This window comes from Drosophila ananassae (assembly GCF_017639315.1).
Source record: "Drosophila ananassae strain 14024-0371.13 chromosome 4 unlocalized genomic scaffold, ASM1763931v2 tig00000054, whole genome shotgun sequence".
NCBI classification, from domain to species: domain Eukaryota; kingdom Metazoa; phylum Arthropoda; class Insecta; order Diptera; family Drosophilidae; genus Drosophila; species Drosophila ananassae.
Genome location: NW_025319037.1, coordinates 4,637,279 through 4,660,526, shown reverse-complemented (window position 1 = coordinate 4,660,526; position 23,248 = coordinate 4,637,279). Strand labels below are relative to the sequence as shown.

Here is a 23,248-nt window from a genome sequence, read left to right as displayed (position 1 = left end):
AGGTCACCCTGGATGGTCATCCTTAAATAAATCCCTTAAATAATGCGCTTAGCTGCGCTTAACTAACCTGACTCATATTTTCTTTTCCATCGAATTCAAAGTTAATTTTTAACTTTCATTGATTTAGTTTCGCTTTATTTTACATTATCTTTCACTTTATTTTATTGCATATAGTAATTCTATTTCTATGCAACCAAAAAATCGAGTTATCAAGTTAATCCATATAGAAATCTATATTTTCGATAACAAAATTAACTTTGTAAACCAACGTTCGATTTTAAGTATTTTATTACAAATATTAAAGTATGCTTTAATTTGTAAGTTGTGTGTTATCCTCTCTTGCTATATATGCCGACATCATTGTTTCAGTTTCCTTCATCATTGATCAATGAGTTAAAGAACGGATTAAGACTCTTTACAGCAACTCCTATCGAATAAATAAATAAATAACAATTATGCATACAAAAAAATTAATGGTAAAAAAATTATGCATTAAAAAATTAATTATACCCTTGCCAGCTGACTGGTCCTTGGAATCTCTCCATTTGTAAAGGGATTCCTTTTGAATTACATAACCGTCATAAAGTTCGCCAATTAGTTCACCCAACAAGCCTGAAATTAATTATACCAATAAAAATGTTAAAAAATGTAAAGCAATTTTCGTACCTCTCGGATGCTCTAAGCTATGCACTAATAGTTGCATTGCATATAAACATTCCAGTTGATGATCTTCATTAGAATCGATGTATCTCTGTAAAACTGGTATACAAAACTTCTGGAAGGTTTCGGACTCAAGTTTGTAACTGTTATCCTTGTAGATTATTGAAAAATTGCTTAAAATTTCTGTTAAGCCTCTAATGAATAGCTTGTCAACCACCATAATATTTCCCTAATATTAGGAAACAGGATATATTAAAATATATAAACTATTTGGGAAGCTTACTTACGTTACTAAAATCGATTATGCTGTCTGCCGTGGTTCCTTCCTTTAGTAAATGTTCAATATGTTCTATCACATTTTTAACGTGTTTTTCTGGGCACTCCCGTAGGTCAAACACCGGTGATTTCATTTCATTTTCCACATATTCAAATCTCTGTAATTATTATTGTTATTTTTAGTATTGGTGGTAAAAAAATCTAATGTGTACATTAGGAACTCACATTAGATTCAATAAAGTCATGAACATCAGTTTCAGGCATGAAATCCGACCATTGCATTTTAAACTTGACCCACATGGTACGAGTAAAAGTCGGACCGACTTCTTGTGTGCAATATGACAAATATGTTTTGAGGAACTTTTTAGCCACGGTTGAATGGCTATTGTCTTTTAATTTTTTATTCCACAAGTCCGATACCGTAAGAACATTCTTCACAAGCAAGGGCCCTATAAAAATATATGAATTAAATAGATAGAAAAGGATAATAATTTCCGCTAAATTACCAACAAACTCGAGAATATATAACCACAGTTCTGGAATATCAACTATTAAATCGTTCGCGAATTCACTAAATTCGCTATACGCCAGTCTAAAATGATCCACTGAGATGTAATTCTGTTTAATTAATAACACCACAGTAATAGCTAGATAACGCCTATACTGTTTACCCACATTCGCTAAATGCAAATAATCGGTTAATATATAATACAAGAAACTACATCGTAGTCCTTCAGGGATGTGTTTTATACATGCAATAACCGAAGGTGTTACTGCTTTTGAAGCAGCAGCAAGTTCGATCATTTCTGAAACAACTGACTTAATAAGCTTTATGTCGGTTTCACTGGCGTCTGTAAAAACTGCCACAGGGGCTTTAGATCGACCTTGGGCCACCGTTATAGGAGCACCCACAATCGAAACTTGTTCAGTACCACGTTGAATTCCAGTTGAGCTGGTATTTGAGCCGCCCAAGGAAGATTGTGCCTGCGGGGAAGAAATAATATTCATTAGAAAACTTTTAATTATGATGGGTCCTATAATCCTTTATTTTGTGTTGTTTAAGATCCGTTTTTACATTTGATCTCATACCGTATAAAAATACCAATAATATTGTATGGTACCTGTCGGGTTAGGCAGCAGCCACGGCATAAATTAAATCAATATAAATGTAACATATATATATAAATGTAATAATTATAGTTTAGCATATAATCATTTTTCTCATCGGTTTGTTAGTCGCAAGCCGACTCTTCTCGGCCGCTCGGCTTTATTTTATTTTTGTCATTAAGTTAACGAGCTTTCGCCCGTCCTATGCTAAAGGGAGGGCCCACTTGTGCTCTCTAGCTCAGTGCATACGCATTCTAAATCGGAGCTTTCTGGCACTCCATTTCATATGCGAACAAATAAACATTTTGTAACGTTGTGAAAAAAAATAATTCCCTTTTTGTTATTTTGGAAAAAAAGGAAAAAAAACTTTATAGGGTCGGAGATGTCTCCTTCACTACGTTGCACACTTTTGACCAAATTATTACACCCTCTGCAATAATATAACATAGCGAAATAGAGGCTATGTGATATTTTTTTTATTACTTTATTTATTTATTACTGTTTATTTATTTCTCTTATTAAAAGAACATAAGAGAAAATCATATCTATAAATAACGTTCGTCCTTTTATAATTTGTATCAGCATTACTGCTATATTTTTTAAAGCAGAAATACAAATAAGAAACGAAAAAACGGCAATGTCATTTGTCAAAAACTAAAAAATTTGGTTGAGACGCAGGATTTTATCCTGCGACAATACGAAATTCAACCAGTTTCTTTACACTTTTAGCTTGTTCCTATTTGGACCATAAATTCAATTCTTATTGTCCGCTTACATATTTGAGAAAAGATAAAATCGTTACACAAATTAAGCTAGCACTAATCGCCTTAGCACAAAAAAGCCTCACGAACTTTACGCCATTCATGTAGAAAACAATGTCGGCGATAAACAGGAACCAAACCATTTAAATCTTATTCTTACAAACCAGCTTAAAAATGTTCTCTTTAAGTGTTGGGCCAAGCAGCCAGCAGCAAAACCGATTAGAATAATGATAATTTGTTAGTTGCATCGGGATTTATTCGTGCCTGTCTGTCTCCCAGTTTCGCATGCACTTTGTTGTTATTTGTAGCCCATGCGCTTTTTGGAGCTTTGGTAGAGCTTCTGCGCCCAAGCTCTTAGTTGGTACTTGTATTTTGGAATTGATATTAACCGGCCGCTACCTTATTATTGAGCGGCATTTTCCCCAAATAAACATAAAACTTGAACCTTGAAATATATGTTATATTTGGCCAAAATATCTTGTCTACAAAATTTCATAAGGATCGGCCGACTATATTCTATAGCTGTCATAGAACGATCGAAATTGGCATAACTTTGGTGTTTTTTAAGTTAGAAAGATGGGATTTGGTACAGATTCTATTTTGGGAAAAACAATCTGATTTGTCGAATTTCATAAGGATCGGCCGACTATATCCTATAGCTGCCTTATAACTGATTGATCGGAAATGCTATAACTACGTTGTTTTTCAAGTTAGAAGGCCGATCCTTATGCCAAATGTCATAAGGATCGGCCGTCTATATCCTATAGTTGTCATATAACTGATTGATCGGAAATGCTATAACTTCATTGTTTTTCAAGTTAGAAGGATGGGAGTTTCAATGGATTCCTCTTTTGGCAAAATAATTCGATATGCCAAATTTCATTAGGATCGGCCAACTACATACGATCCGCTATATATCTAATAATATAAGATGCGTGGCGCCACCTAGCTGACTGCGACTCAACTGCAAGGGTATATCAACTTCGGCTCCGCCCGAAGTTAGCTTTCCTTTCTTGTTATACCCTTGCAGAGGGTATTATAATTTTGGTCAAAAGTGTGCAACGCAGTGAAGGAGACATCTCCGACCCTATAAAGTATATATATTCTTGATCAGGATCACCTCCTGAGTCGATATGAGCATGTCCGTCTGTCCGTCTGTCTGTCGGTTTTTTAGTAAACTAGTCTCTCAGTTTTAGAGCTATCGATCATAAGTCGTATCGATCATAAGTCGTATAAGTATCATATCATAAGTCGGAACGGCCGGGATCGGTCGACTATATCCTATAGCTGCCATATAACTGATTGATCGGAAATGCCATAACTTCGTTGTTTTTTAAGATAGAGGGTTGGGACTTTCCACACATGTTATATTTGACCCACATATCTTATGTACAAAATTTCATAAGGATCGGCCGACTATATCCTATAGCTGTCATACAACGATCGGAATTGGCATAACTTTGGTGTTTTTTAAGTTAGAAAGATGGGACTTGGTACAGATTATATTTTGGACAAAATAATCTGATTTTCCAAATTTCATAAGGATCGGCCGACTATATACAATCTTCTATATATCTAATAATATAAGATGCGTGGCGCCACCTAGCGGACTGCGACTGAACTGCAAGGGTATATCAACTTCGGCTCCGCCCGAAGTTAGCTTTCCTTTCTTGTTATGGTACAAATTACACGTGAGGGAAACCCACGCTGACAATAAAAAGTTGATATACCCTTATAGTTAGGTAGCAGCTTATATTATTATATATATATCGGATCGTATATAGTTGATCCTTATGAAAGTTTCACCATCAAATCAGTTTTCTAAAAAAAATGTTGGAAACAGCCCCAAGCATATTTAAAACTAGGAAGGTTGTGCCATTTCCGATCGTTTAGTTATATGGCGGCTGTAGGATATAGTCGGCCGATCTTTATGAAATTTGGCAGATCGGATTCGATTGGCCAAAATGGAATCCATAGAAAGTCCCATCATTCTAGCTTATGCTAGAAAAACGCCAAAGTTATGCCAATTCCGATCGTTTTGTTATATGGCAGCTATACGATATAAGTTAGTAGGCCGATCCTTATGCTATTTGGTAGATCGCATTATATTGCCCAAAGAGGTATTAGAGAGAGACATAGTATATGGCCCAAAGGTATGGCATTTCCGATCAATCAGTTATACAGCAGCTATAGGATATAGTCGACCGATCTCGGCCGTTCCGACTTATATACTACCTGCCAACAAAAGAAGGATGTGTGAAAAGTATCAACTATGTAGATAGCTTTGAAAATGAGAGACTAGTTTGCGTAGAAACAGACAGAAAGACGGACAGACAGACAGACGGACAAACGGACATGCTCATATCGACTCAGGAGGTGATCCTGATCAAGAATATATACATATACTTTATAGGGTCGGAGATGTCTCCTTCACTGCGTTGTACACTTTTGACCAAAATTATAATACCCTCTGCAAGGGAATTTTTAGGAATTTTTCTCCTAATGGAGAATATTGGACAAAATTTTTATTCCGGCACATCAGACCTTTAATTGTACTTGCTTCATACTCACCTTGCCTGCTTGCCTTAGGGGTGGTGGTTGCTGTGGGTATTTCGTTTGACTAGACGATTTCTGAACCGATGTATTGATTAAACTGCGGACCTGCTGACCACTGCGGGACGACGAGTTCTCTCTTGAACCTTGAGATGATCCAGTTCTCGAGGTTATACCTTTTTTGTTGTACGGAAATGTATAATTGTTGGCCTTAATATTAATTTTTTTTGTGTTATTACCTCTATCATATCTGTCACGCTCTATGGATCCTTTATTGTAAGACCCTTTATTTCTTGGTCCACTGCGTTCACGATCTCGTTCCCTATCAGTATTATTTTTATCAATCAGGGAGGACAGAACTGCAAAAGGATTTGTTGGTGTTGATGTTGGGGCTGATGATTGTCTTGAAGTGCTATTGTTCCAAATAAACTGCGTTAGCCCACCCATTTTTTTTGTTTCCAAATTTTGGTCCGAAAGTTTTGACTGTAATATAATAAAAGTCGAATAAATCGGAAAAGAAAATTATCAGTTGCGGTAACAAAAATAAATAAATAGTTCAAGCTTTTAAATTTCCTTACCAGTCCCTCCAGTTTGTTACTGTCAACGGCTTGAGAACGACTGCCTTTGCTTGTTTGCACATGCCATGTGTTGTCATCGTTATTTCCATTGGAGTGACCAGACCCACCAGCGCCACTTCTATTAACATCATTGTTTTGCTGTTGGTGTCTTAGATTACCATTGTCACCACGTTGGCTGTGACTGCCAGCATAGCCACCTCCAGAACGGGAGTCAGCAAATCTAGGATTTCCTCGATCTTCCCGTTTAGTAGGCCCCGCGTGCGAGACGATTGGAGTAGATCCAGACAAACTACCAAAATACTGGACAGAGAGCTGCTCATTTTTGGCCTCTTTCTCGATTTGGCCCATAGTTTTAGGGGCCTCGTTACGCGTTGACTGCCATTTGTTTTTACGCAAATCGATAACATCCTGCAGCATAAAACGCACTCTGGAGCTAACTTTAGCTCCATCCTTATCAGTTTTAGATGCAATTGCTTGCATTCTACATATAGACTTCTCAAGCGAATAACACCTTGTCGGATCTTTGGAATTAACTGGAGTCTGTTCAAACTTTGATCCAACTGTAGTAAGCAATTTACAAAGACATTCGAGCATATCTTCACAGTGTGGATTCAGAAGTGTATCAATGCAGGAGTAAATAATTTTTCCGGTTAACATAGATATTTTGAAGAGTTCTCCAATAAATCGAACGGTTCCTCCGGAGCGGCGTCGAATTTTTCGTTCTTCTTCCTCCAGCAGCGCCTCAAGTTCAGCTTTTTCGTTTCCATCCTTACATTTTTTTATTTTATCTACAATAGGCTGTAGTTTTTTCTCCTTAGCAGTGCTTTGAGAAACATTTTGGGTGAACTCTCTTTCTGTTTTATCCAATAAAGCATTACGGAAGTGTTGCAAATTTGATTTGGTCCCGCTTTCCATTCTCTCATCGCGGGCTTTTACTTCTGTAATAAGACGATGGCAAAGTCTGGCATAGGAAACAGAAAAATTTGGCTCGTCAATAGCTTTTTCAAATACCAGTACAATAACTTCATCCATTTTATCTGGAGTATCAATTTTTAACTTAATAATTTCCTCAACAAGTGTGTCAAACCTTTCAGGCGTAAGCTTGTTTAATATTCCACGCACCCGGCGTACTAATTCCTCCTTTTCCTGGATTTCTTTTAAGTTATTATCCGCTTCTGATTTATTTAAGACTCGTGGTCGCCATGCGTTTTCGGTCTCATTTAATTTAACATCCTGATTTAATGATAGATTAACATGAATCATCCCTTTCATACTGCTTCTTCCGCCGCTTGCTTGTACACCTGACATCGATACTTGTTTTCCAATGTAATTGCCTCCAGTTTCACTGCGATTACCAATTAAACCAACCATCGACTGTACTCGTTTATTATTGTTGTTATTACGTATGAATGAAGGCATTAAATTTGGTTGAGGAAGTATAGACACATTTTTTACTTCAGGTTGGATACGAGATGCCTTTGCCTCTCGTAAAAGTAATAACTGATCGCGATCGTACTGTTTTTTGCCGCTTGGATTATTCGGAGACCATTGACCTTCATTATAGTTAATAAAGGGTAAGTTATCTGGGGGTTCATTTTTAACAGAAAGATCATGGTCTTTGGAATCATTTTTATTCTGAGCCTCATCCTTATCCTCAGATTTGGAAAGATTCTGTGGACCATCTACCAGGGCATCTTGCGACTGTGTCTCTATTGATGATTTTTGAAGATCAAGTGAAACAGAAGAAATATCCTTAGATGGAATAGGCTTGACTGAGTCCAACTTTTCTTCTTTAACTGCCACAGATGATTTATCAGTTTCAGAAGGAACAGTTTTCTGCTTTGGTTGATCATGAATCTGGTTACTATTAGAAACTGAATGTAATTGGGTTTCCAACATTTCAGGTTTCGTATGATATAAAACCTCCGTTGGAATAACTGGCGCAGCTTCATCTATCCTAATATTTTCGGACTCTGGCAAAGACGTATTATCATCAGTGTGCTGTAAATCTGCGATAACATCAGAAACAGATGATGTTTCCTCAACTTTCTCTTTCTCCGGTACAGTTGCCATTTGTACGTTTATTTGAGTGTTAGATATCGACTGGCTCTGTATGTTAATTGAAGAAATATTTTCTTGTGTGACTGCTTGTTGATTGTTTTCCCTTTTGCATTCATCATCAAGTTCGGCTATAAGAAAGAAGATAAAAAGTTCCATAAAACTTGTTATTTTCAACAATCTTTGGCATATTCTGAATTAAATACACCGAAAAATACAATTTAATTAACATACATACATATGTATGCAAGTTCGTTCGTCCGTCCGTTCATTAATAAGTTGGAACTTAGATCTAATGAACAATAATGTTATCTCATATACAATAGAAATCATACTGTCTTGCTAGTGTTATTAGATTATGTATAACAATAATCATATAAAAAAACCTCTTGACGAGGTAAAGTACCGGTGACGAACCTGCATGCGAAACCCAAAATATCTGATATCAATTTTAGTGACGATATTATGCTATATAGGTGTACAAAATTGCATATAAAAAATATTCTTGTTCGGCACGTGACTGATTTTTTTTTTTGTTTTTCTTGCACGTGCCGAACAAGAATATTTTTTATATGCAATTTTAAACACCTATATAGCATATTATCGTCACTAAAATTGATATCAGATATTTTGGGTTTCGCATGCAGGTTCGTTACCGGTACTTTACCTCGTCAAGAGGTTTTTTTATATCAGTTGTTTTTTTGTATATATTGATCTTCAATTATTTAAAACAGAACGCATAATATATAGAATATATACATATATATGGAAGTAACCTCTGGTCAGGCGATTCACACAGTTAGCAATACTTTAATTGTAACGATAAACATCAAAACTCTTTTTTTTTAACTATAGATTTTGACATTCAAGAAGGTGGAATAATTAAAAACCTTTCCAAAGACGTAAAGAAATTTTTCGATAGCTTCAGTGGCTCTGAAGTTATACGTATTTTTAATTTACAAAGGTTTTGGAATTTGGTTAGTTTAAAAATTTTAATTAAAAATTTCCCCAAAAATGTATTTAAAATCCAACATTTTTTCGTAGTTGTGGGAAACCAAATTATTTTAACAAATTAACAGATGAGAGGCCTATCCTTATGAGAGTTCCACTGTATAATAAATTATAAAAAAAAACAAGAAAGGAAAGCTAACTTCAAGCGGAGCCGAAGTTGATATACCCTTGCAGTTAAGCAGAAGCTTATATTATTATTATATATATCGGATCCTATATAGTTGTCCGATCCTTATGAGAATTTCACCATCAACAAAATTCCTAATAAAAATATTGGAAACAGCCCCAAGCATCTTTAAAAATAGAAAGGTTGTGCCATTTCCGATCGTTCAGTTATATGGCAGGTATGGTTGGCCGATTCTTATGAACATAGGATAAGATTGCCCAAAACGAAACCGTAGATAGTCCCATCATTCTAGCTTCAAAAACAAAAAAGTTAAGCCAATTATCCTAATAAAATTTTGCAAATCGGATAAGATTGCCCAAAATGCAATCTGTACTAAGTCTCATCCTTCTAACTTATAAAAAAAAACAAAGTTATTGCATATCCGATCAATCATATAATAAACATGTATTATATCTAAAATAAAGAGCAAAGATAAAAAGTTAAAAAAAAACTGGAAATTACGTTTTTCCAGTTATTCCGATCAATCATATAATAAACATGTATTATATCTAAAATAAATGCGCAAAGATAAAAAGTTAAAAAAAAACTGGAAATTACGTTTTTCCAGTTTTTCTAGTTAAACCATTTGTTGAATGTAACAATTTATTTTGGGTGTGCGATATAAAATAATAAATATTAGAACAGTATTGGCGGAGTTGGTTTGCCTGGTTTTTTTTTTTAGCTTTTAATTCATGATTTGGCCCAAAACGGTGGTGGCTGTAATTTAAGTAAATCAGAGTTTTATTTATATGCATTATATGCTCAGTGGGGGCATATGCATATAAAGCTTTCTACTAATAAAATGTTGCATTCTTCTCATTAAGACATGAGACACTGAAACACAAAGCAGAATTACATCGAAAGTTGCCATCAAGCAACAAAGTTCGAGGTTAGCCGAGTGGAGAGCGTCGTGGTTCCTAACATGGAGGGCCTGGGTTCGAGTCCAAGTTGAGTCAATGTTTACATTTTACTTTTTAAGCCCTTTTTTATTTGGATTTTATTTTTAAATAAATAAACTAAAATCTGAAAAGATAGACTCCATATTTTTAGGGTATTGACCAAATATATGCAGACTCCAAAAAGCAAAGTTGGCAATCAAATACACACACATGTATAAGTAAATGCAAGCTTCACAGGAGGCTGTACAAAATGGGTAGCTGCACTTACAGGACTATATCTTGAGTTAACGGATTTTGCCAGATATGAGCGATATATCAAAAGTTGCGTCATCTCAAAAGCTATCTACACGTGCAATATAAAAAGGATCAGTCGAGCAAATTTTGAAAAATAATTTTTTTTCTTAAAAAAAAAGTTTATTTTCAGTGTATTTTTTTTTTTGTACTATATATAGACGTTTGGTCTCAAAGAAAGTGGAATTTATATTTAAAAAACCATTTCAACGGTCTAAAGCTCTTTTTAATATCTTTCTTAATTATGAAGTTATGAATTTTTTCATTAACAAAGTTTTTTTAATTTTTTGACGTAAGCTTAAGGTATTTCAAAAAGTTGTAGAACAATAGTTGCTCATATGATAGTAACAAACATTTTCCAATTTTTTTCAGGATTTTTAAGATAAAAATAGTGCAAACAGACAAACCGACAAACCGACAACTGGCTTCATTTTGAAGAAGAAGAAACAATCGAATTTTTTGAATAACTTAACTCGGATCGGGTCGATTGAGGTACCAATCGACGCGTATTTAGCTCTAGAATGCGAATATATAAAATTCTATATTCTATCTGGGGACTAAAATGTGTCCACCAGCCCCATTTTAGTGATAAAAAATTTTTTTACTTTCACCCTAATTTCTCCCAAGCCAAATAACTTTTGGAATATGTTTCGAAAAAAATTATCTAATTGAAACAATACCTTTCGATTGGTATATCATTCATTTAGATCGGTTGCCTACAGAAAATTTTTAATTCTTCGGCTATAACTTTTGGAATATGTTTCGAAAAAAATTATCTAATTGAAACAATACCTTTCGATTGGTATATTATTCATTTAGATCGGTTGCCTACAGAAAATTTTTAATTCTTCGGCTATATATAGAGTTTCCTCACGCACGCCTAGGCATGCAGGTCGTCACCTCGTGGACTTCCGTCCACAGTGATGTCAAAAATTCAGACAAAGACGCCAAAAATTTTGGCTATCTAGAACTGTTCCATGTTCAAAACAAATCTCTGCTGCAGGTTTAGGTTGTTTAGATTATAGATTATCTAAATAGCCATAACATTTATGAAAATATGAGATTCAAAACTCTTATTTAATTGAAGAAAATATTGTTTCCCTTAAGTCCAAAACTAAACGAGATTTCCCTTAACGGGGCAGGATGGTTTCCAAGGCTGAAAAAAAACCCATTTTTGTGTTTTTTTTTCATTCTGAGTAAATACAATTATTTAATTTTTACACGATACATGGCTATATTTGGAGAGTACCTAGGAATTTTTTTGATAAAAAATTATTGTTGATCCCATAACGGGCAGTCGGCCGGAGTCGCTTCAAAAAATTGTTATCTTGCGGTGCCTGTTATCGGAATAAAAAAAATTAAGGTTGTTGGGACTTGTGCCAGCATCAAAAATCATAATTATTTCTATTTCTATTCTCTCAGTGTAACCAGCCGCAGCGGTCCACTAATTGCCCGTTATCAGCTGCTCCATATTCTTTGTTTCTCCCAGATTCGCATGCGCTTTGTGCGAACCAAAACAATGCCGAATTACAAGTGCCTAAAAACCTAAGAGCTTGCGCAGAAGCTCCACCAAAGCTCCCAAAGTGCATGCGCTACAAATACCAATAAAGCGCATGCAAAACTGGGAGACAAAACAGAGAAGAATACACGCTGACAACAACAGATGCAGCTAAGCATTTTATGATTATTTTAAATGCACTTTTTGGTGGCTGCTTGGCCCAACATCAACATTGGTGACCCCGACGTGATTTCATCCCGGATTATTATTGTGATCAGCATTAAAAGTGCCAAGAAAGTGCCCTTGTTGTTGTTGGTGCAAGTTGCATTTTAATTGAAGAATGGAGTCTGGAGCTGAGACTATTGGAGCAGCTGCCGCAACCCGGGAAAGGATGCTGCGGAGAAGAGCAGAGGTGGCCTGCCAGGAAATGGAGGCGCTGCATCATAAGGTGAAGGCTGCGGCGCGGACTGAGGATTCTTCCATTATTGCGCTGGAGTCAGTGGAGCGCTTCAAGAAGAGTTGGAGGAGCTTAATTTTAGCGAGATCGGGAGCGATCTGTATTGGAGATTCTCGCAGCTGGCGACTGATGTGCAAGTGGAAATTCAGGTGGAGGTTGCCAAGCGCTCCATGAGAATCGCTGCCCACTCCACACTTCTCGACGGTGCCAGTGTATCGCCAATGCCATACAAGCCAGCCCCCTCCTTGCCGCCGTTGCCGATGCCAACATTCAGCGACGGCTATGCCGAGTGGCCGGATTTCTGCGCCCTTTTGAAGACCACGATTGACAGCCATCCCCACCTAACGAAAATGGAAAAGCTCCGGTGGCTCATTTCATGCCTGCGCGAGTCAGCCTTGGATACGGTGAGAGCTCTGGAAATTACTGACGCGAACTACGATGTGGCCCTTGACCTATTGCGCAATCGTTTTAGTAATCGGCGTTTAATATTTCAGTCTCACATTAATGAGATCCTGCAGCTTCGTGTGGTCGAGCCAGGGTCTGTTGCTACTTTGCGGGAGCTATCGGATCGGTTCAATGGGCATATGCGTGCTCTTATGAGTTCCGGATCAGCTGCCGAGATCCAAGGATGTTTGCTAATCCAGATTATCCTGCAGAAGTTGGATCCTGCCACAAAGGCCAAGTGGGAAGACACTCTCGCCGGAAGCAACGACAGCCTTCCGTCTTGGGAGTCCATGGCACGATTCTTGGAGCAACGGTGCCGGACTCTTGAATGCGTCGACTTCTCTTTGGCGGCGTATCCACCAGCTAACCAAGTGGGCCGAGGTAGATCTTCGAATAACCGATCTTCGTGCATGGTTATTAACGCCCGTCCTGCTCTATGCGCCCTGTGTGGTATTTCGGTGCACGAGCTTCCTTCTTGTTCAAAGTTTAGTGCTTTGACAATTGAGGAACGGTACGACGAAGTGCGGCGTCTGGCTCGGTGTTTTGTTTGTCTGGAGGATGGCCATCTCGCTCGCGGATGCTCAGCTTCCCGCTGCTTAACGTGCAATCACCGTCATCATATTTTGTTGCACCCTCGCGGGCAGATTTCACCCGCACGAGTTTCCCGCCCCATCAGTTCCGTTTCTGTTGCGCACTCATCCATCTAGTGCGCACTCGAGCTAGTGCTCCTGCCAACAGCCAATGTGCTCGTTCGTGGTCGATCTGGAGCCTTCTTGCCTTGCCGAGTTTTATTGGATTCCGGTTCACAAGTGCACCTCATCTCGTCTCGGCTGGCGAATGAACTTCAGCTTGGCCGTTCCAAATGCTCCACAACGGTGGCCGGTTTCGGCGGCGCTGGGTTTGAAACGGATGGAGCATCCGTTAATGTGTGCTTGAAGTCCCGCCTTAGCACGTATTCAGTGGAAATTGAGGCTGTTGTAGCTTCACATATAACGGACTATCAACCTAGCCAGGACATAGATGCTTCGCGCTGGAAGATTCCTGGCAATATGGATCTAGCTGACCCTAACTTCACCAAAACGCAGCGAGTGGACCTGTTGATTGGAGCCAGCTTTTTCTTTGACCTATTGTCGGCTGGTCAAATCCAATTAGGTCACGGACTCCCCATCGTTAGAATACTCGATTTGGCTGGGTGATTTCTGGACGCGGTGAACCATCACGGGATGTGTCGTCGCTCTATACTAGGAAAGACAACCCACGGAATAACCACTGGAATGATGTGACTGCTGCCCCTTCCAACAGTGTTATTGAAGGCCCACCCTTCAATGGGGGGAGGATGTTGGGCCAAGCAGCCACCAAAAAGTGCATTTAAAATTGCATTAAAAATGTCTATTAATTCGGCTGCTATCAAAACGCTGATAGCTCAACAAAGGTGATTTACTTAAAATATTAGTTTCTTGTGCGGATGGCCGAAGTCATATTGAAAAATATGCGATTTGTTTTTTTTGGAGCGGTTGTAAAGTCGGAGGTACCATTTTAACATAAAAACAAGAGAGGAAAGCTAACTTCGGGCGGAGCCGAAGTTTATATACCCTTGCAGTTCAGTCGCAGTCCGCTAGGTGGTGACACGCATCTTATATTATTATATATATAGCGGATCGTATATAGTCGGCCGATCCTTATGAAATTTGGCAGATTGGATAAGTTTGCTCAAATTAGAATGCATAGAAAGTCCCATCTTTCTAACTTGAAAAACAACAAAGTCATGGAATTTCATGGACTTTTATACTGCCTGCAAACAAAACAAGGATGTGTGCAAAGTTTTAACTCGATAGCTTTATAACTCGGAGACTAGTTTGCGTAGAAACAGACAAGACAGACAGACGGACATGCTCATATCGACTCAATAGAAACAGGAAAAAACAAGAAAGAAAAGCTAACTTTGGGCGGAGCCGAAGTTGATACCATTGCAGTTAAGGTTGTTCCATTTCTGATCGTTCATTTATATGGAGGCTATAGGGTACAGTTGGCCGATCCTTATGAAATTTGGCAGATCTGATTCGATTGCCCAAAATGGAATCCGTAGAGAGTCCCATCATTCTAGCTTAAAAAACACCAAAGTAATGCCAATTCCGATCGTTCAGTTATATGGCAGCTATATAACATAGTCGGCCGATCCGTATGAAATTCGGCAGAACAGATTATTTTGTTCAAAATAGAATCTGTACCAAGTTCCATCTTTCTAAATTAAAAAAAAACAAAGTTATGCCAATTCCGATCGTTCTACGACAGCTATAGGATATAGTCGGCCGATCCTTATAAAATTTTGCATACAAGATATTTTGGTCAAATATAACATGTGTGGAAAGTCCCAACCCTCTAACTTAAAAAACACCAAACTAATGGCATTTCCGATCAATCAGTTATATGGCAGCTATACAGGGTCCGGCACTCGAAGTGTAACCAATTAAAAAGGCCATAAATTCAGTTTGGAAAATTAGTTTTACTCAATTCAAAGTACAAAATGTGTCAAAATAATACACAATTCAGAAACAATTCACTTTTGCTCGATATGACCACCTTTTGCCTTGACTTGGCCTTGAGACGGTCCAAAAACGAATCGCAAGCTGCCCGAATGTGACTTGCAGGTATTTTGGCCCACTCGCGAAGAACAGCTTTTTTCAGCGCATCGAGACTAGTGTATCTTTTAGTTCGGACCTTGCTCTCCAAAATGGCCCAAAGAGAATAATCCATGGGATTCGCGTCTGGTGAATTCGAGAGCCATTGTGTGGACGTTATGAAGTTCGGAACGTTGTTTTTCAGCCATTCTTGGTTCACTCGAGCTTTATGAGACGGTGCCGAGTCCTGTTGAAACGTCCATGGTCTGCCACCAAAATGTTTATCTGCCCACGGCTTCAAAGCAACCTCCAGAATACTTTCCCGATAATATTGCGCATTTACCTTGACGCCAGGCTCGATGAAAACGATTGGAGAGCGCCCATCTGCGGTTACAGCGGCCCAAACCATTATCTGTGGCGGGTGCTGCCTCCTAGTGGCCAATCGATGACTCAAATTCTCGTATGAACGGTCGGTCAAGTAAACCCTATCGTTTTGGGAGTTTACGAATTGCTCAATTGTAAAAATTTTCTCGTCAGAAAACACAATGTTTGGAAATTGACCACTTTCGGCCAAGCGAAGCAACTCCTTCGCTCTTTTAAGTCTGACTTGTTGCTGCTTCGGTGTGAGATCATGCGCCTTTTGGATCTTGTAAGGCTTGACCTTGAGATCATTTTTCAGTATGCGGCGAATGCTACGGTCAGATATTTTCAGTTCTTTCGCCATTTGATTGGCACTTCGTCGGGGATTTCGCTCAAGTCGCTTCATAACTTTTTTAACCATCTCACGTGACGTTGCAGTCTTTTGATGACCACCCCCATGACGTTTTGCGATGCTACCAGTATCATTGTAACGAGTTATGGTACGATAAACGAAAACTTTATTCACTTTAAGGTGTTTCAGCTCACGAACAATCTCTGGTTGTGATTTTCCAGCTAAATATAATGCAATTATACTATTACGTTTGAAATCCATCACTAATTACTTTTTTTCTTTTATTTAGGTCCGAGAATTACTTTTTGAGTTACGTTACGCACCGACTTGAAAAAGTTGTTTTGAGAAAAACGCGTCAAAAGTTTTAAAAGCAATTGAAAGTATGGATAGAAAGTAAATAGAAAATCGGTATCTCAGCGAGCTTCAGTCCGATAACATTAATTAATAGATTAATATAGAATAGAGATAATGTCCGAATAGAGATAATGTTCTATCAAATTGAAATTATTTTAAATCTTAAACCACCTTGCCGTCTTAAGTCCAAAACTAAATAATGGTATAATCTACTGCTTTCAATAAAAAAAATAAAATCTTACTTTACTAAATTTGGGATATTCCAAAGATATGATAAATGATAGATGCTATTTGTTTATTTTAGTTGGTATACATACATACATTTAAAAAAATGATATGTACTTAAAACAATTATAGTCAACACAATTACACGGCCTACATAATTCAATATTTGGTAAAATTGAATCAATTTCTTCTCTTAGGTGTACCTTGGAAACTGTGGGTGATGGAACATATGTTTGTTCTGGACTTTGGTTCAGTGGACCCTGAAGCTTATGGAGAAGTTAAAATTTTGCGAGGAAAAATAATTAAAAATTGTCGGCCTGTGTCATTATAAACATTTTTCGAACATCAAGCACTGTTGACAATGATAAAAAATATCATTCCAGCCAAATGCGCCGGACTCGATGAATGAAAATAAAAGAAACCTAGTTTTTAAAGAAAAACGTCCGAAGGACATCACCGGGTCTACGGAGGACTTGCAATTAGACATCAAGCTGGGGAAAAGGTAATTATAAGTTTTTCGCAGTTAAAAAAGGGTATATTCGATTTATTCATTTTTTTTACTCCAGGTTCTGTTTAAACATTCCTGAAAAAGAACGGCCAAAAACATTCATCGAAACTCTAGACGTTTGCAATAGAAGATTTTACAGCCAGATGTATTATTTATTTTACAGACAGGCTTCTTTAAATTTATGGGGCACTACCGGTCACAGTTGCCTCTAGTGAACGATCCTTCTCCACTTTGCGAAGGTTAAAAACTTACTTGGCAAACCGGGCTGGAGAGGAACGACTAAATAGACTGGCGCTTGTTAGCATTCACAGAGATCTGACCAGTGATCAAATTCTGGATATTCTCAGTAAATAGTCTGCCTAATTTTACACAAAAATTGATTTCTGTCTTGTGTTTATTTTTTGGAAAATAAAACTAGCATGCCGACAATCAATGAATAAACAATCATAAGTTACACCAAGAAAGGAAAAATAATTTCGGGCGTAGCCGAAGTTGATATACCCTTGCAGTTGTGCCATTTCCGATTTTTCATTTATATGGCGGCTATTGGATATAGCTGGCCGATCCCTATGAAATTTGACAACTCAGATTATTTTGCCCAAAATGGAATCTGTACCAAGTCCGTTCCGACTTATATACTACCTGCAAAGAAAAGAAGGACGTGTGCAAAGTTTCACCTCGATAGCTTTAAAACTGAGAGAATAGTTTGCGTAGAAACCGTCAGACAGACTAACAGACAGACAGACGGACAGACGACCAGACGGACATGCTTATATCGACTCAGGGGGTGATACTGATCAAAAATATATATACTTTATAGGGTCGGAGATGTCTCCTTCACTGCGTTGCACACTTTTGACTAAAATTATAATACCCTCTGCAAGGGTATAAATATCAAGTTTGTCAAACACAAATAAAACGGAAAGTTTTGTTAAAGCCGAACTGTTTCTTTGTTCCAAATTTTTTGGTGTGGAAATGAGCTTTGAATAAAGAGCGGGCTGTTTTAAATTGGTACCTTTTACCGAAACGTTTCAATTGATGAAACAAGTTAATGGCGATGATTGCCTATCCCAACATGTCGCCCAATCTAAATTCGTGATCACCTTAAAAAATGAGACGAAATCATCATTGAAATTTATGGAAATGGAATCGATTTAAAAACATCGATATATCGAATTTGATCGAAGTTTTCATATACAAAAAGTGTTTTAACGGTTTTCAAAATTGATCAGAATCCAACATTTGAAGGACATAAGGTGAAGGTCGTAAATCACCTTTAACACGGAATTCACCTGATATGGCCCGTGCGACTTCTTCCTTTTCGGAAATATGCATTTGACCATGAATGGGAAAATTTAAAACACTAAACCCTTTTTCGACAAGCTTTTGGACTGCACACAAAGCTGTATTGAAGTAGAAGGAATAAAATATTTATTTTATTACAAGAAAAACCAGCAAATGTTGTTTTGCAATACATATTTTTTCTAGAAAATTTTTTTTTAAGTTCAATAAGAATAAGAAATTCTCTCAGCGCAATGGAATGCACAATATTCTTGCTTAGTCCGTCTTTAGCCAGCACAAATAAACTGGATGGTTTTTCCACGCGAGAACATGCCACATATAGTTGTCCATGGGAACTTATTGATCGTCAGAGCGAAGGGCAATCGAATTAAAAATTGAGTCCGTTTGAATTCAATTGGCACATCTGTAAGAATCATAGGGATTCGTGGCAATAACACATTTTCGCCTCGAAAATTCCCATTCAAAATTCTGGCTTCAATGATATTTTTCATTAATTTCTTAATGACTAATCGTGTACCTTTACACAGTCGTGGTGGGCTCCAACCTTCAATTGTAAATGATTTGGTGGCATACCTGGCAAATCCAATGAATTTTACAACTCAATTGGATAATTGACAGTTTCGTTGCCACCACAAACTGCATCAATAGATTTGTATGACACCAGTTCCCGAGGCAACAACTTTTGTATTTGTAAATTTAATCCATATTTCCATTTTTTTCATAATCCATATTTTTTTCTGAAAAAATCGCTCTTTCTGCCAACCACTTATTTTCATATTGTGTGTGTACATTAGGAAATATGCGATCATTAAGAGTAGATTGCGAGTGGACGATTGTGCAGAAGTCCGTTTGTAATTTTATACATCCAGTATTTTCATGTACAGCAACTTTCCCATCGCCAATATCTAACAGTTTTTTAGAGAAAGTTTCGGCGGATGAATCCCGAAGCATTTGAACGCGCATGTTCTTCGTCAGTTGTAATTTTTCAACATTACGCCACAGTCGCGATGATTTTAAGCAAGCATTGATTTCATCAGCGTACATTGAACGTGGAATAACGTGAAGAGTTTGTCTGAAATCACCTGAAAGGAGTAACAGAGAGCCGCCAAATATTTTATCATTGTTTTTTATATCCCTCAATAGTGCATTCATCCCAAATACCATAATTATTTTACATTGATTCAGCACTATGCTCATAGACGATTGTTTTTTTATGTTGCACAATGCATCTGAATTATTTTGAATGTTCAATGACAGCTTAAGTGCTGAATGAGCTGTTCTGCCTCCATCTAATAAAGTTGCTGCAATGCCAGAAGATGCAATGGCCAATGCGATGCCATTTTTTAATCGTATCTCGGCAAGAAGTAGCGAAATAAGGAATGTTTTGCCAGTTCCACCTGGTGCATCCAAAAAAAGAATCCTTCTTGTCCTGCCGCAACTGTGAGCATAATGCGGTCGTAAATAATTTTTTGTTCGTCATTAAGTAGTGGAACATTGCGATTAACAATGCCTGTAATTTCTACAGTATCGCACTGTAGTTCACGATTCATATCTGTGTTGAGTAAATCCGATGCACTTCGATTTGGTGATGTCACACCGAAATGACTGATTGGTAAATTCGCAATAGCAATGCAAAGATCCTAGATAGCAATCAATGCTTCATTATACATTGCATCGCTGAATGATACCGTTAGATCGTTACATCTTGTACGATGTCGGTACCATATATCATCAGTCATTGAATCTTTGTGGTTATCCCACAACATTTGTGTATAGCAAATAAAAGACGAATTTGTGTTCCTGTACAGTTTAGTCCTGCTTCAGCAAGCAGATTGTTCCAATGGTTGTCGTCTTCTACTAAGCCTAGAGCAAGGCATGCGTCTTGATACGTTGGATACTGTTGTCCATCTACTTTACGTAAATCTTGAAATGACAATGGTCCGGTGACATTAACCAACAATTTGAATAAACCGAGGCACGCATCAACTGGTGTCCCTCTCATGCGGGGCATCCATTTTTTTGATTGAGCCCATGTAAAATACCGCGGAACATCAGAATACAGCAGTGTTTTTGCGAAGTTACCATTCGTACTGCAATGCTAGTCGAAGAAATGCCCCTGATGTAAATACTCTATGAACTGGTTGGCGTTGTTGATCAATTCCTCTAAGTCGATTAACTATGAATCTGCGTGCATCTCTTCGTTGCAGTTGTCTTTCTTGATTGCGTTTATCTCGTGCCTCTTGCGATCCTGATTGACGCAACTGCGCCATGCTCACACGCGTATTGCATTATCTTCTTCGATTTGTTCGCCTGATCTTCGTGCTCTTATATCTCGCGTGGTTGTGGATTTGACCGTTCGACGACTCAAATTGGCCCCTTTGCCTTTTCTTGGCATTGCGACAGTAATACGTATAACCGTCACTGCTACGATTGTACGTGTGAGTAAGATAGGGGACCTGAATGAGCGGGGAGCGGGGATAACTGATCGATTAATACTCGTAGTTGATAAATTATCGACCGGCGAAGGTGGGAGTTCAAATTTAAAATTGAAAAAGAGATGTCCGATTCTCAGCCCTAACGAATATGCCCACAAAATTTCACAAACACCGTGACATGAGAATTTTATATATAAGATTTCTTTTTCCAAAAATACCACATTTATTTTTTTATTAGCAAGTCCTGTTTCTTTTGGAACTCACCTTGTATACGGTAATTAATATACTATAACATCATCAGCACTTGAAATGTTTTAATAGTCACCTTGCAGAGGGTATTATAATTTTGGTCAAAAGAGTGCAACGCAGTGAAGGAGTCATCTCCGACCCTATAAAGTATATATATTCTTGATCAGGATCACCTCCTGAGTCGATATGAGCATGTCCGTCTGTCCGTCTGTCTGTCTGTCGGTTTCTACGCAAACTAGTCTCTCAGTTTTGGAGCTATCGAGTTAAAACTTTGCACGCATCCTTTTTTTCCTTGCAGGTAGTACATAAGTCGGAACGGGAAAATGGGTATTTCTGCTGAAAATGCATTTTTCAGCAACACAATGACCCAAGGCATACGTCTCTGTTTGTCGAAAACTGGATTCTTGGACAAAAGTTCCAGCCACCACAATCTCCGGATATAAATCCAAATGAAAATTTGTGAAGCTATGTGAAATCGCAGTTGGCGAAATTGGCAGTTCCATCAAGTGGAATGATGGAGCTGTGGGAGAGGATAAAGGTACGCTATTCCCCCTGAAATGGATATTCCCCCTGAAAACGTTATACCTACAGTATGCCAAATCACACTGGAGAACTAACAAAGTCGAGTGGAATGGCTGTGGAATATTCTAAAAAAAAATAAATAAAAACAAGAAAGGAAAGCTAACTTCGGGCGGAGCCGAAGTTGATACCCTTGCAGTTAAGGTTGTTCCATTTCTGATCGTTCATTTATATGGAGGCTATAGGGTACAGTTGGCCGATCCTTATGAAATTTGGCAGATCTGATTCGATTGCCCAAAATGGAATCCAAAGAGAGTCCCATCATTCTAGCTTAAAAAACACCAAAGTAATGCCAATTCCGATCGTTCAGTTATATGGCAGCTATATAATATAGTCGGCCGATCCTTATTAAATTCGTTAGAACAGATTATTTTTTTCAAAATAGAATCTGTACCAAGTCCATCTTTCTAACTTAAAAAACAACAAAGTTATGCCAATTCCGATCATTCTACGACAGCTATAGGATATAGTCGGCCGATCCTTATGAAATTTTGTACATAAGATATTTTGGTCAAACATAATATGTGTGGAAAGTCCCAACCCTCTAACTTAAGGGGGCAGGATGGTTTCAGAGGCTGAAAAATAACAGTTTTTTGCGATTTTTTTTTGTTATGTCTGAGTAAATATATCAATTCAATTTTTTTACACAATTAATGGCTATATTTGGAGAGTATCTAGGAATTTTTATTTTTAAGAAATAATTATAATTTATCCCGTAACGGGCAGTCGGCCGGAGTCGCTACAAAAATTGGTCTCTTGCGGTGCGTAAAGTCTGGCCTTACAGTGTTATCGGAAATACAAAAATTGAATTGATTTACTTAAAATATTAGTTTCTTGTGCGGATGAACGAAACCATTTTGAAAAATATGCGATTTTGAATTTTTGGCGCGGTTGTAAAGTCGGAGGAACCATTTTTACATAAAAATCCGCCCATTATTGCCCGTAAAAATGGTGAAAAAAAATAAAAAAAAAAAAAAAAGCATTCGTTCATCCGCAAGTATTTATTGTATTAAAGATGTGTGCAAAATTTTATTTAGATCCGAGCATTACTTTTTGAGTTACGTTACGCACCGACTTGAAAAAGTTGTTTTGAGAAAAACGCGTCTAAAGTTTTAAAAGCAATAAAAAGTATATGGAGAGAAAGAAACTAGAAAATCGGTATCTCAGCAAGTTTTAGTCCGATCGACATGAAACTTTCACAGGATATTCCTAAGATAATGTTCTATTATATAAAAAATTTCTGAAAAAAAATTTTTTTTTGAAGTCTCAAACCATCCTGCCTCCTTAAAAAACACCAAAGTACATACACGATCGTTGTATGGCAGCTATAGGATATAGTCGACCGATCCCGGCCGTTCCGACTTACATATATACTGCCTGCAAAGGAAAGAAGGATGTGTGCAAAGTATCAACTCGATAGCTCTAAAACTGAGAGACTAGTTTGCGTAGAAACAGACAGACGGACAGACGGACATGCTCATATCGACTCAGGAGGTGATCCTGATCA

General features: G+C 37.7%; 1 protein-coding gene across 2 annotated transcripts in view; it reads right to left on the bottom strand.

The window, feature by feature from the left end:
• Nucleotides 1-209: 209 nt before the first annotated feature.
• LOC6501774 (eukaryotic translation initiation factor 4 gamma 3) overlaps nt 210-23,248 on the bottom strand; it is an 81,087-nt gene continuing 58,048 nt past the window's right edge. For both annotated transcript variants that reach the window (XM_032452158.2, XM_032452159.2), the window contains 9 exons: nt 5,936-8,124; nt 5,597-5,840; nt 5,376-5,533; nt 1,443-1,920; nt 1,162-1,385; nt 948-1,094; nt 667-889; nt 511-612; nt 210-427 (listed from right to left, as the gene is read on the bottom strand). In XM_032452158.2, the coding sequence (XP_032308049.1) occupies nt 366-427; nt 511-612; nt 667-889; nt 948-1,094; nt 1,162-1,385; nt 1,443-1,920; nt 5,376-5,533; nt 5,597-5,840; nt 5,936-8,124 (3,827 nt within the window). In that variant the 3' untranslated portion in view covers nt 210-365. The remainder of the gene's footprint in view (nt 428-510; nt 613-666; nt 890-947; nt 1,095-1,161; nt 1,386-1,442; nt 1,921-5,375; nt 5,534-5,596; nt 5,841-5,935; nt 8,125-23,248) is intronic.